The sequence below is a fragment of the Folsomia candida genome, unplaced genomic scaffold, assembly GCF_002217175.1.
Source record: "Folsomia candida strain VU population unplaced genomic scaffold, ASM221717v1 Fcan01_Sc021, whole genome shotgun sequence".
Taxonomy (NCBI): Eukaryota; Metazoa; Arthropoda; class Collembola; order Entomobryomorpha; family Isotomidae; genus Folsomia; species Folsomia candida.
In genome coordinates this window covers 942,046-957,795 of record NW_019091213.1, presented here as the reverse complement: position 1 = coordinate 957,795, position 15,750 = coordinate 942,046, and the positions used below count along the sequence as shown (strand labels likewise).

General features: G+C 38.7%; 1 protein-coding gene across 2 annotated transcripts; it reads left to right on the top strand.

The window, feature by feature from the left end:
* Nucleotides 1-4,408: 4,408 nt before the first annotated feature.
* On the top strand, nt 4,409-11,555 carry LOC110858519 (protein extra-macrochaetae). Of its 2 annotated transcripts, XR_002548758.2 has the most exons (4): nt 4,409-4,914; nt 5,385-5,658; nt 9,678-9,827; nt 10,076-11,555. XR_002548758.2 is itself a non-coding variant. In XM_022107336.2 (3 exons), exons 1-3 carry the CDS (start codon nt 4,745-4,747, stop codon nt 10,136-10,138), a joined length of 507 nt encoding a protein of 168 aa, XP_021963028.1. In that variant the 5' UTR covers nt 4,409-4,744; the 3' UTR covers nt 10,139-11,555. The 2 variants fall into 2 exon arrangements, 1 of the variants encoding a protein (XP_021963028.1); XM_022107336.2 differs by lacking the exon at nt 9,678-9,827.
* The last annotated feature ends 4,195 nt before the right edge of the window (nt 11,556-15,750 follow it).

The following is a 15,750-nucleotide window of genomic DNA, read 5'->3' as shown; positions in this document are numbered from 1 at the left end:
TTTTCACGACTTTTTCAACATGTTATTGGTTTCTCAGTTGAGAATTATTCTCACCGAAAGATTTTGACTAGAATGCATCATGTTCCTTGAACTATTCTTTCGGGGATGGCTACCATCTGCTTTTACGGGTTTTGTTTTTGTCACATTATTCTCTGCTCCTCGTCTCTCGCAGAAATAAAATAAACGGAGGTTTAACCCAAACCAGAGAAGAGTGAGGATTTTTTATGGCAATTCATCCTCTGCATGTGCATTATTGAGAAACAGTGACTGCTGCAAGCCATTGTGGTGGAAGAGCAAGTATTGACTCTGATTTCCATTTACGTCCCATTCAGTTGCTAAATACACTCAATAAAAGTTTTACTGCTGAGAAGATTCCTTCCACTAATTCAATTGTTGGATGACGCTACGGCAGATTCCTTTCTGTGAGTCGTACCACCAACTAACCAACCAACCTCTATTTTCATCGGCTATACATACACACATATAAAGGCTGTTCCTTTCCGTCCATTGTGTACGAGTTGCACACACATGCATTATGTTTCTTCTACTATGCATAAATACGACTTGTTTTACTTTCTCCTGCATCCATGGCATTGACTGCTTGGGAGAAGAGCTGACATCAATTTCTCAACACCCTTTCAACCAATGAAACCCACACAGAGAGAAGAAGAAGAAGAGAGAGAGCGATTTGAGGGGCATGTGGATAAATACGGGTCTCATTGAAAGTTTGATATTATTGTTTTTGGGTAATCTGTGTGAAAGAGTTGCGTCTTCTCGGAGATGTTGCTTTGGTCTTGGATTCGTCGTTGGTAGCCATCTGGATCTGAGCCACTGGCTTTTGGCTCCTACTGCTTTCTGTTTTACTTTCTTACTGTTTCCCAAGAAGCTTCAGAGGAGACAAATATGCCAACAAGATCTGCGTGCATGTGGGCTTCGAATTCTCAATGCGACGTGCTATGCCTTTTATTTATTTCGTTTATCTCTCCTCGACGTATCACTCCTGATGAGAAATTGAGAAATTCATACAACAAAGTCTACAAGCTTTGGCCACGTTTCGTCGATCGTCCTGCCCACCAAAACGAGCCAGAGACGGTCGGATTGGGCTGGAGGGATGGGTGGCAGATTTTGTGAAAGATTGTTGTGTGTATTCTTTACGTAAATATAACACACACATGGACAAGAGAGACATTCCTACTTATTTGTGTTTTGGTGCGGCGGTGTGGCTCCTGATGACTCCTGTTCTTCTTGGGAGTGGAAAATTGAGCAGAGGAACACCCGGTTTGCTTGAGAGAGGCTGAATTTGAGAGAATTTATTTTTTCTCAGAACCTGATCTGTCATGTCAAACAAACCAGTTGAGAAAGAGTCACAGAACATTTCGGACACTATTTTCCGACTTAAAAACCCCCTCGATTGCTTCATTTCTGGGAAGGATAAAAAGGATTCCGTGGGTTGGGAAAGGCTAATTTTAAGCTAAACATCCTCACTGGATAATTTGCATGCCACAAAGAATTCATACATTAGTTGGAATATTTCCCAGTTTTTTCCCTCTGTGGAAATTATTGGGTGGCGATTATGGCTCTATTATTCCCCAGATGGCTGAACCCAATCCATGCAACTAAATATACAACTGTAACAATACATTCCAAAATTCAATTCATTTCTCAAGCTATGTGCAGTTGCGGATGATCATGAAGGCAACTTTGGTGCATAGGCAGGAGCTGGCTGGTCCTCAAATATGGATTTATGCAAGTGGCACAAGTTTGGAATAAAGAATTAAAAAGCTTCCTCAAGAATATTTTGTAGTCGCCACTTGAACGGATTCCTGAGCTGCTTTCCACTTTCCAGTCTCTATTCAAATTCAAATTCCCATGAAAATTCTCCAGATGTGTCCCGGTCTACCTCCAAAAATGTAATCTGATTTACTAAAGCGGCTAATAACTCGGGTCAGTAAAGTCAACACGAAGGTGTCATCCTTGATTTGATCCTCCTCCGATGCTCATCTCCAATCAGAGGTTAAATCTAGTCACGATTATTTAAATACAATTGTGACAATTTGGCCTGTATCAGAATTAAAATCATGAGAGTGACATTTTCGCGCAGAGGCTGCCCAATGAATATAAATTCATTCATTTGCAATTCATTTTAATTTGTCTCATCAGAATCTGTCACATTTTGAGTGATGAATTCCATATTTGGAGAAAATTTGAGGATGTAATTTTAAAGTAAATGAGATTCAGATTTCTGGCATTTGTGTCACATATTGACAACTGGATACAGTCCTATTACACAGCCTCAGTGCGACTATATATGGGGTGCCATCAGTCAAGCACAACAGGATTCCTTGTTTTCCACCCTGTAAGACAAGGAGCGCGGAAGAGTAAGTGATAAGCGTGGGTCGGTGCCCTGACTTAATTTTAGAATGAAACCATTTAAACTACTTATGTCATCCCCACATGCGACCTCCATTCACTCAAATGACAAATGGTCACTTCACAGGCATGACAAAGTTGGTTAAAGTTATTAACCAAGGAATTTCCAGTGTCCAGCCAGAGCTGCTGCTGTCCTCAAACTGAAATTTCGACTAATCTATCAAACATAACATGATGTAGCCTTCTCATCTCTCAAAAGCCTTGATTTAGACGTAAACTTTGGAATGTTTGACAAGACTCATGGAACGGTAAGAATGGAGCAAGAATAAGGCTGGCTTCCCAATATCAACGCGTATCATGTCATGCATTCTCAGACCATCAATTCTCATGTTTACTACTCCCCCCACCACGCAAGACAATGCCTTAAATGTGAATGCACACACACACATGTAAATAAATGCATGGATTCAACAAGAATTAGGAAAATAAATTGTCTTCTTACTGAAGATCTAAAATTTGGGTTAGGTTAGAAATGCATAATAATGTGTGTGCACATATGTAGTCAAACACGTTCGACCGAACGAGCGTCTATTTATGGACCATTTCTTAGATATTTGACGAACAAGTACCATAAATCAGGTTTAACTGACTCCGACCAAACTTGACTTGTGGATATTAATCTGTGTTCATGAGTCAACTGCTCAAATACTCACGTGTGTGGAAGCAGTAGTGGTTCATGACTTGCCTTTTATACTAATTGATTACAGACAACAGCAGCAGCAGCATGATGAGCAACAAAGTCCGAGAATATCCAAGTAACGGGGTGACATTGCTTTCCACCACGACGACCAAAAGTGTCGTGCAATTTTATCTCACATGTTTTCTTCCTGCTCAATTTGCTACTCGTAATCGTACATGAGTTTTTCAGGATTGTGGTTAAATTGCATGAATGGCAGAAAAATGCTGTAAATATGTCATTCACTGCAGTTAACTATATACGGAAAACAATACTTTGGTTTAATAAACTCCCCAAAATTGGGAATTTTTGAAGCGGTTTTGCCGTATTACACGGTGTGCATTTGCGTATTAAGTACTGCGTACTGCATTTGTGTACAAATGTTTGTAGACAATCAATTATTCTTGTCCTGGTGTATGTAAATAGGAAAGCTTTTCCCATATCTAGCGATCCAACCAACGCCAGAAAGGATTAGAAATTGTAAACCTCGATATTACAAAATGCATTGAACTCTTGGAGTGTCTCACCGAGTGATCACAAATATCACTCACTACGAATGAGTGGCCTCGTCCGAATTGGATTAGACGAGTTATCATTACTTAAAATGCATGACATTGTTGTTAACCTACACCAGGAAGTTAACGCTCTGCTGTGCAGCAAACATATTCCGATAAATGTTTTATGTCCTCCTTGTCCTTCTTAATGTTTGGGCATATTCCGCGGTAAGTTCCTGTGTCAATCTGGTGTAACACATTTCTTAGAATATTCGTGCCATTCATGACACACCCAATATTTCCCTACAGATTTTTTAACTTGCCGAGTGGAGGATTCGATTTGGAATGATGTATGAAATCTGACCCAGCTTAATTATTATTCATTACGCTTTTTGTCACAAAACAATCAGGACAATTTTTTGCAAGACATTGGGGCGACCCCGTGTGATCGTGTGCCATATGTCCATTCCACCGTTGCTCGCTAATCATAATGAGTTTGTGAGTACCGGTGCAATGAAATCAGTGCAGGAGGAAAGGTAGCAAGGATGGATGGAAACACCGGGCATTGGATTTTCGCCCTCGGAGGCTGTTTTCCCAGAGGCAGGCAGGCAGGCAGGGTGGATAGATGTTCATTGAGAGGGATGTGCACATGGCTTTGAAATTCGGTCTCGGGCAAGTTTCGGTCGTGGCTGTGCCGACACCACCACCGCGACTGCGACGACGACGACGACGGTAGTATGAGAACGCAGCTGCGTTTGGGTTGGGTTCCCACACTCGTCTAATTTCCACACTGCTATAAAATCATTTGACCCTCTGGTACTCAGACTCAGTCGAGTTGCACCCTTGCTCTCATACAGACGCGCACAAAACTCTCTCTCCGTCTCGCTACCAACCCCCAGCAGAAGTGGTAACAGCGTAAATAAAGCGACTTATTAACCAACTGCACCTCAGTGAAACCACCTCAGTTAGTTCGTTAACAACCTCGAGGCAACACATCCATCCGCGTGTCGAATAATCTAAGAGTTGAAAGAACCAGTTGATAATTCTCAAAACTTTTGTGACAGTTGATCCAGTTTTCGTTGGAACTTTGTGAAATATTCGAGTTGATTATTAAGTGATTTTTGTGAAACCAGGAATAATAAACATGAAGGCAACAGTAGAATCCAGTGGGAACAACATGCACCTGAACGGTCTTCGTGGCCAGGATGGGAAAATTCATAAGAAACATCACCACAAGGAGGAGGAAAACGAGGAAATCAAGGCTTATTTGACTAAGCTGCAAGAACTTGTTCCTTTCATGCCAAAAAACAGAAAGTAAGAAATTGTTTTAGTTTCTGACATAATTTTAGAATGCAAAGCACTTGCAGTTCTCGTAGAATGAAATTGTCCCAAGTTTTGTGGAAATGTTTCAAGTATAGCACTTTTTGAGTAAATAAGTCAAGAAGTAGCAGAGTCGCCATTTTACCCCCAAAAAATCGATCTCAAAGTTGTTCATATCTCGAGAGTTTTGATGATAGTCCTTCAAGTTCTGCGTAACGACACGACCTTAGCAAGGCTATCCACTTTTGCCCAATTCGCCTACTCCCTCCCTCCCCATCACTTCCCCACTGATTTTCTTACACCAAATTTATCAAACTCTGCAAAAGTTGAATATTACATGTAAAATCTTACTGCTATTTAGTTTGCATGCAACAATTCGCAAGTGTTTAATAATAAAAATCTGACTTTGCCCCAGAAAATAAGAATACATTTTCTAATTCCCTTGCTATTTTTGGTAATTTCAGGTTGTCGAAATTGGAAGTAATAACGTACGTGATTGACTACATTCGGGACTTAAGACAAACGCTTGGGCTTCCTCCAAGTGCCTCCCGCTTCCCCCTGGAAATGGACCCCATGGAAATGATGTCCTCCGCCCTGAGTCTGAACGTGATCAGCACCTCCGACTCGTCCCCCTCGAACAACACCTCCTCCTCCCCCGTCTCCTCCTCCTCCTCCCACCACAGGCAGCCCCTCTGTGTCATCTCACCCTCCAACAACACCAGTTGCGGATCTCAAGAGGTATGCCACACATTGTTTTTACTCATAGTTTAGACTTTCTTCTTGGAATGCTCTCTCCAATTCCTAGAATTTAATTACCTACGTGGCAATTTCTACGGTTCTTTTTTTCCACCCACATTTGAATGGCAACATTTTCTCATACGAAATTTAAAGTAGTGCTGACGTATAATCCGCCCATAAAAACAAAGATTGTATGACTCTGAGGAGGATAAGGAGGCATAGTTGTTGTGCAGCAAATAGTTCCCAGGCCCGTTCCCGTGTGACCGAGGCAAAGTTTGAGAATACATCCTCATTATTATTAGTTGGAATTTTCCCTTGAGAGTTTTTAATTCACATTTCGAAACAAGAGGCAAGGTTTACAATGATTCAATGGGTAATTGCCGCCGTAGTAATTGCACACCTTGTGACGACGATCAGCACTTAGTGCTCACCTGCATAAATATTTTACAAAGAGGAATAATGGTCACATCATCATCATCGTTCACTGCCTTTTGACTCGTCATCCTTTCAACTCATTACATTCGCCATTACTCATTTTCTTGAACAAAATATAATCTGCAGTCTCATTAAAATTAAGTTTGCAAAAACGCAGAGCGCAGAATCTTGGACGAGAATGTGAGTACGAATGGTTGAGGAGGAGATTGATGGATTTGGCAAAATTACAGTTTTCCAATCCTTCAATTTCTTGAGAGTGCAATCAGGTCTCATGCCCATTATTGCCCATCAGTTGTGCATGGTGGTGTTTAGCCAAAGAAGTGTGAAAGAGTTTATTGGGTCAGATTGTAGAGTTTTACTCGTGCAGTGAAGCATTATGATGATTACGTTTCGCTGCTGCAGCTGCATGTAGGATATCGCAAAATGACGATTCCATCCTAATAAGTCAGCTATTAAGATCACGAAATCCTTTCTGCCTTTAAGGAGAGAGACGCTGGCTGGCTGGCTGTTGAGATGCAAAAAAAGAGTGTGCAAAGGAGAAGGAAGTCATATTTGATTGGTTTGGAGGATTTTTATTCAACAATAAGCTCTCAGGTGGCTGGTTGTTATTGTTGTTGGTGGATTCTCATCCTTGATATCTCTTTTCGATGCGAGCAGAGAATGCAAAGCAAGCGACAAAATACAATAGTAATCATCAGCACCATGCAGCTGGGCAGAATGGCAAAAGAATCCTTTCTACCAGTCGACCAACAAGGATGAACTTTTTATGTTTACAACAAGCCACCATTTTTACAATCCTCGTCCCATGCTACGTATTCCTATATCATGACAACAAATGGCACTATCATCTACTTGTCTCTAGTAGAAGTACTCGCATGCAAAAAAGCCAGTGCGACCGACGGAGTACATTCAAATGAACTGCGGCGATATGAAATTACGTCGACTTGAACATCTGCAAATAATTACAGAGTGATTATCAGTATCGCCCTTTCTGATTCTCCTCTCTTGCAGAGGCACGTAGTATAAATCGCATCCTAATAAATGGCGAGAGATAGGCGAAATAATTTATTGCTTCACTTTATCCCGACTTTTGGAATCCTTTGAACCATTCAACCCCCACCTCGCCATCCAATCCACATTTTGTCATTATCTCAGTCACCATTTATCCCCTGGACTTGTTCATCCATCACTGCTCAGGCTGCTCCAATGGTCACAAACTAAATACGCACACACACCAACCAACAACAACATATAAAACAACCAGGAACCTTGATAAGAGCCCATCTGCATAATATGTAACATATCTCTGCTCGCTCGTGGTGGTGGTGATGTAATGCGACTGTTGATTGAACATCTGCATAATTTAAGGACAGTTGCACTACTGATTCCGCTGCTGATGAATTAAACGACCACCACGGGCTGGCTGACTAATTTTTGCTGAGAATGAATATAATTTGTAAAAGATAAAAATGAAAAGGAGGAATTGAACCACTTGCATCGACATCTCACAACCACGCACATAAAATAATTCGAGCTGACTGCTGTGATTATGATAACCTATAACCATCGCAGAAGTCGCATAATAATAGTAAACAGGGCGCAGTTGGTCGAAGCCTGTAATGAAATGGAAGGAGGCAGGAGGAGCACATATCAGGATGCATTATATTCAGTCAGGACCATTATTGTGCTCGTACATATGCAAGGAGTTGGTTGGTACATGCACATGCACATCTGAAGAATGGATGAATTGCGAGGCAGAAAGCCACTTGGGCATTTCTTGATTTTTGTCGAATTACAATTCATCAAGGTTTCACACTCGTTCGTACAAAGGCAGGAGCGGAAGGAACGCGAATGCACGTGCAGAGTGCAACTTATGAATGGGTCAGATCCGGCTGTGGTTTCGTTTCGAATCGTTTGACGTTGTTTAATGGCTTCTAACTGTTGTTCCCCAATGTGAAACTCCTTCCCTCCTTGGAAATGACTTTTAAAAGACGACATAATCCTCTCCGAGTCACGTTCGATTTTGAGAACTGAATTCTTGATACACATTTCATGCAACTTACTATTCTGCTGTATTTCTTCTTGGTCGTGGCAACCGCATAGAAGGAGTTTATTAATAATTTCCTCTCCGCGTTGCAGCATGCTATCGTAAATTAAGTGGATGTGGCAGCTCAATTCTCCAAACTTTAGGCCTCATCATTACGCGAGGAGACGCGTATGAATTTCAATAAAGTCCTGTGTTTATTGGACAGGTTGAGGAGCAGCGTTTGACGCTTTGGCTGTGGAAAATAACAAAAAAAGCGAGGCAATTTTACTTGATTCGTTTTTAGTCCACGTCAACAACCAAGTGTGAGCAAATGCTGTAAATAAATACACAACTTGACACAACTTATGTACGTAGGAACGTATATACATATGTGCTGAAAAATCCACTTGAATCTCATGCATCCCACTTGCTCTCTTTTTGCACCAAGGCGTCATCACTCACACTATTTATTTATTTAGGAGGGCTTATGCTACTTCTTGGCCACATGAGCGAGAGAGAGGATTGAAGGAGCGTGACTATGCCAAGAATGGCGTATTGTTGTGAAACATTATTTTGCAATTTTCATGGCTTGAGATTTGAGACTTTCACTTGAGTAATGCACACCTGGCCGAAACGTTAGACGAAATATATTCACGCACGTCCATATAAATCCATCTCATCCATTAGCACCACAGCCACCACCACCAACTTTTATATTCGCGTCATTTATTCCAAGCCAGTGATTGTGATTATTTTGTCTCTGCGTTGGTTGTTTCGTCCAATTGTGAATTTAGCCAGCAGCGCAGTAAATCTATTAAAAAAATGATACTCTGTGTCTCAACAATCGTGCTGTGCCCAGGGCCATGTTATAAATATCCCTCATGAATTCCTCTCTGCTCAATTACTAGCAAACAGGAAAGTAAGTAATTCTTGTAGCCGGTGTTATCCTGTTATCAGAATTTGCATCTCGGCTCAACCTTTGTCAACCTTTTAGTGCCTTGTTGCGTCACTTGTATCAGGAAAATATAAAATCATGCTGTGCTACTGACGACTCCTGTGAACTTTAGGCATATGAATTTGAAATTATTACAAAGTAACATACATTATTTAGATGGATGTTGGAGATTACAAATTCGAAGGATTCATTCGAACCCACAAGAAATTCGTTATGAATTAATTTAGGAGATAAAGAATGCACCCATATGTGTCGAGGGTAAAGAAATGTCCTTTGCTTTTTGGGACAGCATCACAATACAAAACAACTCTTTATGATTTGCTCACCAGAGTCAAACGAAATCTTGATTTAGATATCTTTCCGATAACATTGAAGGTTGATCTTCAATAGAAATGGGCTCAAATAAAACTCGGTTTACAACATTGTTATTATCCGATTATAAGGATCAGAGAAATTCTGTTCACACGAAAATGTTTGCACGGAAAGCTGTAGAAATTGCCGAACAAGTAGATATTTGAATATTTGTAGTAATAAAAAAACCATTCAAATCTAAAAATACTCACAATTCTAACCCTTGTCTGGATTCTTTTTGTTTCATTATAGCATTTCAATCCTCTATGATTGACTTCACTTCGCACTTCTTCTCATCTCTTCGCTGCATCGCATTACCGTACTACTACCACTTCTTCTTCTTCCACTACTACCACTACCACTACTAATGTCTCCATACCTAATCAAACCAAAGAGGAAAAGGTACTTTTAACAATAAAATTTACCGTTTCTTATTTTTAGTCAAACCCTCTCTCAAAGAAGCTCCATTAGCTTAAGCTCCCACTCTTTTTGTGACTTTTAACAGAGTTTCCTCTACTTTTGCCTTCTCTTTCGCTCTTAGTGTCAATTTTGCTACTAATGACTTGAGAAAGTTCTCCTTAAAAAAACTCGTGCTCAAAAGTTGGCAATACAGATGTACTAATGAACTTGTTTTATTTTGTTCTCTCCAGATTCCACAATTGATGGACAAGTCTCCCACCACTGATGTTGACACAAGGCCGGTTTCCTGCTAGATGGGAACATTTCTCTTTTCTACCCTTTACATAATGTCAACTTGAAGATTTTTTTGCGAAAACAGAGTTTCTCGGCGAAGCAGCTCCATTTACGTCCACTTGAATTGTGCAGCACTCGGAGTAACATCCACAAAAATTCGGGAGGAATGAAGCCATGAGACGGAACTACATTAACAACAGAAGAATGAGCCCACGGGTTCTGTGGCTTGAATTATTCAATCCCGGGTTTAAAGGATCGATACCCGGTTACATACGTCGAGAGTTGGCTGTATTTGTCCCTGTCAGCCCATTTCCTCCAAAAACAACAAAGCATCAGTCACCAAAGAAAATGCAATGGGCTTCTCATTCCAAAACCATACGTTGGATGATCACAATCGCGGATGGAGTGATGATGATTGCTGTGCGAGTGAAGATAATTTACAAGGATCCGGTGGTGGAGACCCGCAATTATATAAAGTTAATTGACGCTCAGATAGATTTGCACTGTTCTGCATACTTGTGCTTGATGCATATTTCGAGGATTTGGTTCAAAGACAGAATTTAGATCGGATTGGCTTTGGATTATTCGGCTCATTTAGAAAAAGCCCTTCTTTCCTGTTATATTAATTATTGTGTCTAAACGTCTCTGTCTCAAAAGTTTAAAAAATTTCAGCCCTGGCAAGATTCGTGTTGTTTTTGGAGCCTTATCAGCCAATTTAAATGAACGAGAAAGGAACTGCTAAATATTTACGAGAAACTCGAAGCAATTTTTCATTGTCTGTGATTACAAAGTTTTTTTAAGTTAGAGTTTTATTAATTTAACTGCGTAGATAACCCATTTTCTATTGTCTGTATTATATCACATTGTTAAAACAGTCCATAAGTAATAATAATAATGGAAAAGACTACGTAGTTTTAGAATACATTTAACAATAATAAAATTATCCAAGTTGCTTTGATAAATGATTTCCATGTTTGAGTTCAAGACAAAATCAATGTTCTGTAAACGTAATGAGGATTCGGATAGCGTTACAAAATGTGTAATTGTATAATTCAGCAGCGTTCGTCATTCCAAAAAATACGGTTTGTCGATGGCATGGCACAATCCAGTCGAACAATGTAAATAATTTAATGCGACAAAATACATAAGTAGATTAGAAATTATTATCTTTTTGTAACCAACCTGGCCACGACTGATTTCCAAATTTAAACAAAAATGTAACCTTATTTATCTGTCCAGCACTCAAGAACACTCGGAGGTGGAAGATGTAATTATGTATGTACAACAAACAAAGATACAAACTTTAGTTTTAAGTAGTTTTCAACAACAACAAAGATACCAAATATTTAGTTTTGTCCCTCTCAAGACAAACGCTGATAAAAGTAAAATGAGTTTAAAAAATAAACTCGAATGAAATAAAAGATGAAATCAAAAACATTTGGGTTTTTATAATCATTTTTGTTGGCATTTCTTCTCTGCTCACAGTCCATTGTGTTAAATTTTGCTGTTGTTAAAACCTGCCTGAGCATCAAATTTCTAGTCGCTGACTATCTGTGCAACCATAAAAACTAAACTTCAATAATAGCTCGAATGACAGAAAGTGCAAAATCTCGGTGATTTTCACACGCCACAATGCTTAGGTTTACTTGGTCTAATTTCGAAACACGCCGTAAATGCGTGCAAAGTTTTCACTTGGACGACATTTAGTTTGACCGTGGCTTGCCTATGTTCAACTGCATGCAAATAAATAAGTGCGCAGACCACACAGATTGTGCTTAAAGATGCAGATTTTCTCTGTCAAATTACTGAAAAATGATGTTTATCTATTAACAATTATTTGTTTGCCCATTCTCCGACTATTATTTCGTGTTGGTGTTTTCTAATTGCACCAGATTATTGTTTGTATTGCTTTTAAAGACATTGATGTGTTTTTCTCGTCCAGTAAATCTCACCAAAGACGTAAATCTGCTGTTGTGGTCGTTATCTCATTCATTGCTTTTCATCTTCATTCACCACCACCACTATTCATTAAATGAATGTTTTAGCGTCTGAGCGAAGAGGAGAGAGCAGATTTTACGGATGGCACAGATGCATATCGAATTCTTTATCCTAAAAGAATTCCTCCGAGTACGTGACAATCCCCAATTTTGGACCTACTCGAACTGTGCTTCTTAATTCCGTACTCGTTTTAGTTGCGTAATCCCATTTCCTTTATTTATGGCGTAATTATAATTTGAGGATTTGCAGTGGTATCATATTCATACATGCATATTTACGTATATGCTATCACTATTTACTGAATGTTTTAATGAAGCTTATACTGCTGTATCAAATGTCATCGCTTCCCACGAATAATTAAAGACGCTCCAATTGCAATGCATCAAACATTAAGTTTATTACGTATGCATAAAATCAAATTGAGCCAAATACGAAGGCTTATCAACATCGAATAGACTAAATAAATAATTGTGCATTAAATTCGCATATGTAACTTTTCGGATTACAAATTTTTAGTTCTGATTTTAGATCCTAGTTTAATAGTTTATGAAGGTTTTTCTTATTTAAGAAAAAGTCAGAGTCAGCACTTGCGAGTCTGGGTTACGAGGGGCCGAAAAGATGGGGAGATGATTGTCAAACAATTTTTGAAAGGCATGAAAATTGGATAAGGAGGAATGGTTGGAAGTTTGAGTTATGATCCATTGTGCGCAAAGAATCTTTTAATTTGTAATTGTGTAAAGAAAAAGAGTCGCCTTTTTTGGGCTCTCCTGTTTCTTGCTTGCAACACAATTAACATTTCTAACCCACATGCGTACTACTAAAGATATATGTCTATATTAAGCCAGCATTAAATTATTTAAGTATGGAATGAAAATCCTGTGTCAAAATGTCATTTTATCCTGTTAACCAGAGTTAACCTCGCCATATGTGAAATCTCTCAATGTTTCGGAAATCGTGTACAACTTATTTCCTTACAAGTAGAAAGCAGTACTTAAGATATAAATAATCACATATATTATTCCTCTACCTGGTTAATGCTTCAGAATTTAACCTGTGTGTGGGTAACTTTGTCAGATGGAAGCTTTGAGACCTGGGAAAGTACAATAATTTTATGAAATTTTAATGCCAAGTCATTGGTGTTGCATAATGAAATTACTTGTATGCATGTGCATGGGGACGACCCGACTGAAGTTTCAGGACGGAGGAGAGGATTAGCAATAAGGCCGAATGGAATTTGGACTCTGAAAGTAAAGGGTATTCAGACGCGACTTTGATCATCTCAGCCCAAAGGAGTTTACCATCTCGACAATGAGCATATGAATGGGTACTTGAGGATAATTAATGATTTTGAGCCCCATGTGACACATAAATGGGGAACTTATCGGGAACTTGTTTTATTTCAAGGCTTCCTTCTTCTCTCTGAGATTGTAAAATAAAGCTTTATCTAAGAGAATATTGTGGTGAGTTCGATTTAAGGGCCATGACATCAACTGCATAGTTTTTGATCCATATGGTTCTCAGTGGAGTAGAAAGATTAGAATTTCCTGGTTGCACCATCTGGCCACAATCAGATCACTGTCTTTTTATGAAAATATATAAATATCTAGAGTCGGAAAATCAAAGGATGTCTAATTTCTGCTGGACTGTACAAAATATCTGATTGTAGAAATTTACAGACTGTGTACACAATTTTATTTTATTGTTTATGTACAGATACATTTTACATTTTTTGTTACGTGGTTTGAGGAAAATTGAAGAAAAAGTACTAATTGTGCATGTTATTGAGTAATCTTGCACAGTTTTCAGTCCATATGGGAATATAAATTAGAATATTATGTGATTCAGGAAGAATTTCTATTTCTCGCCCTTATTGCGTGTCGCTGAAGGGACGACAGAAGGACTTGGATTCATTAATGAATGGGACGAAAATAGGAAAAAACAGAAGCCTGGAGACATGAGGGAGAAGGATAAGATCTCCGGTCGTCACCATATCTCGGAGGAATCAGCATTTTTGAGGAATGATGAGATCCACCTGAGCAGCAGTGGAAAAGATGTGTGAGACGATAGGGGGGATCCCTAAATTGCTAAATAATACGGGTTAATAAATGATAATAGGATTACAACTCGACATAAAAAGAGATTTTGATGACAAACTAAAATTTTTGAATTCCTTTCCCTTGTTCGTATGTACATATAAGTATATCATGTGCACATACATATGCATGTTTATACGGAGGGATGATGGAACAGCCCCTTCTTGTGGCACTCACAGCATCTGACGGCATTACAACAACAATTGACAATGACTGTAAGGAAAATGGAGGATCCGTGATTTTAATTTTTTCTCGTTTGGACTAAACCCTCTCTTACTCTTGGAAGACATTGTATTACTCTAATTTACAGATCGGTTCGCTTTCATAAAGGCTTTTAATATAAATAAATTCCCGACTTCTTTCCGTTCTGCTTCATGCGTTGAGCCAACTGCCAGCTAAATTTCCTCAACCGCAAACACTGGCCACGAATCAGCAGCAGTTGGTACGATTCTTTACTGGTTTGGGAAAATATTTCTTGTAAAACTAAAAACAGCCAAATTGTGGTAACAGATGCAACCCAAGCATATGGATGACAATTACAAGTTTAACGTCATTTAATGATCACTTGGCACTACCAAACTTCCTCCGCGTGTGAATACTTATTCTCCTTCACTTACTCCATTTCTCCTTAGCTTTGGCAAATTGAGGATGAAATAAGGAAGCTGCACTTTTCCACGTGTTTGTAAAGAAATCCTCATTTTGCAGGTTAATGGTTTCCAGGAATTACGATGGGTGAACAGATTAATCAAACAAAAATAGGAAATAACCATACCTATTAATGTCAAACTAAATGTGTTTGATTCTTGCTTCTCAAGATCAAGAAATCATTAGTGAATTCGGTATAACGGAGATTTCGCATTTTTTGCATTTTTTCTATGTAGCCTACAAGTATACATACCTATTTTACCCAATTCATTTTGCGAAGACCTGTGCAATTTCCTCACATATTTTATCTTGCATCTCTTCTATGAAACACGCGGAACAATAATATTATTGTATTTCCTATCTAAATCTCATCAACCAATTGAAAAACAAATATTGCAGAAACACCTTTGGCACTTAAATTGCAAATTAACACAAAACATGCACCTTTTGACACAAAAACGTAAAAAGCATGTTATATCAAAGCATGATTTTACGATACTGATGATGAATGAACTCCACGACCTACTTGCCTATGTATTTACGTCCCACTGAAATATTTTTAAAAGGCGATTTACTATCTTGGAATTTCATTCAAGTTCGAGAAAAGAGATTCAAACTCTGATTCAAACCTTAAAGCGAATGCCATATTAGTAAATGGCAATTTACAATGAAATTGATTATTTTTCGTGAATAATCAAACGTAAAAATGTATTTGACTTAAAATTTGAATTTGGCTGTTATTTAAATTGAAATTAAATATCTACTTAATTTTGAGATAACTAAATCTAAGCATTCGCATATCCAAAATCTCACGCTTTTCGTATCATCACATGTCGTTTTACACTACTCAAGTGATCAAAGAGGACCTCAAATTAATTGATCATCTGTAAAAATTA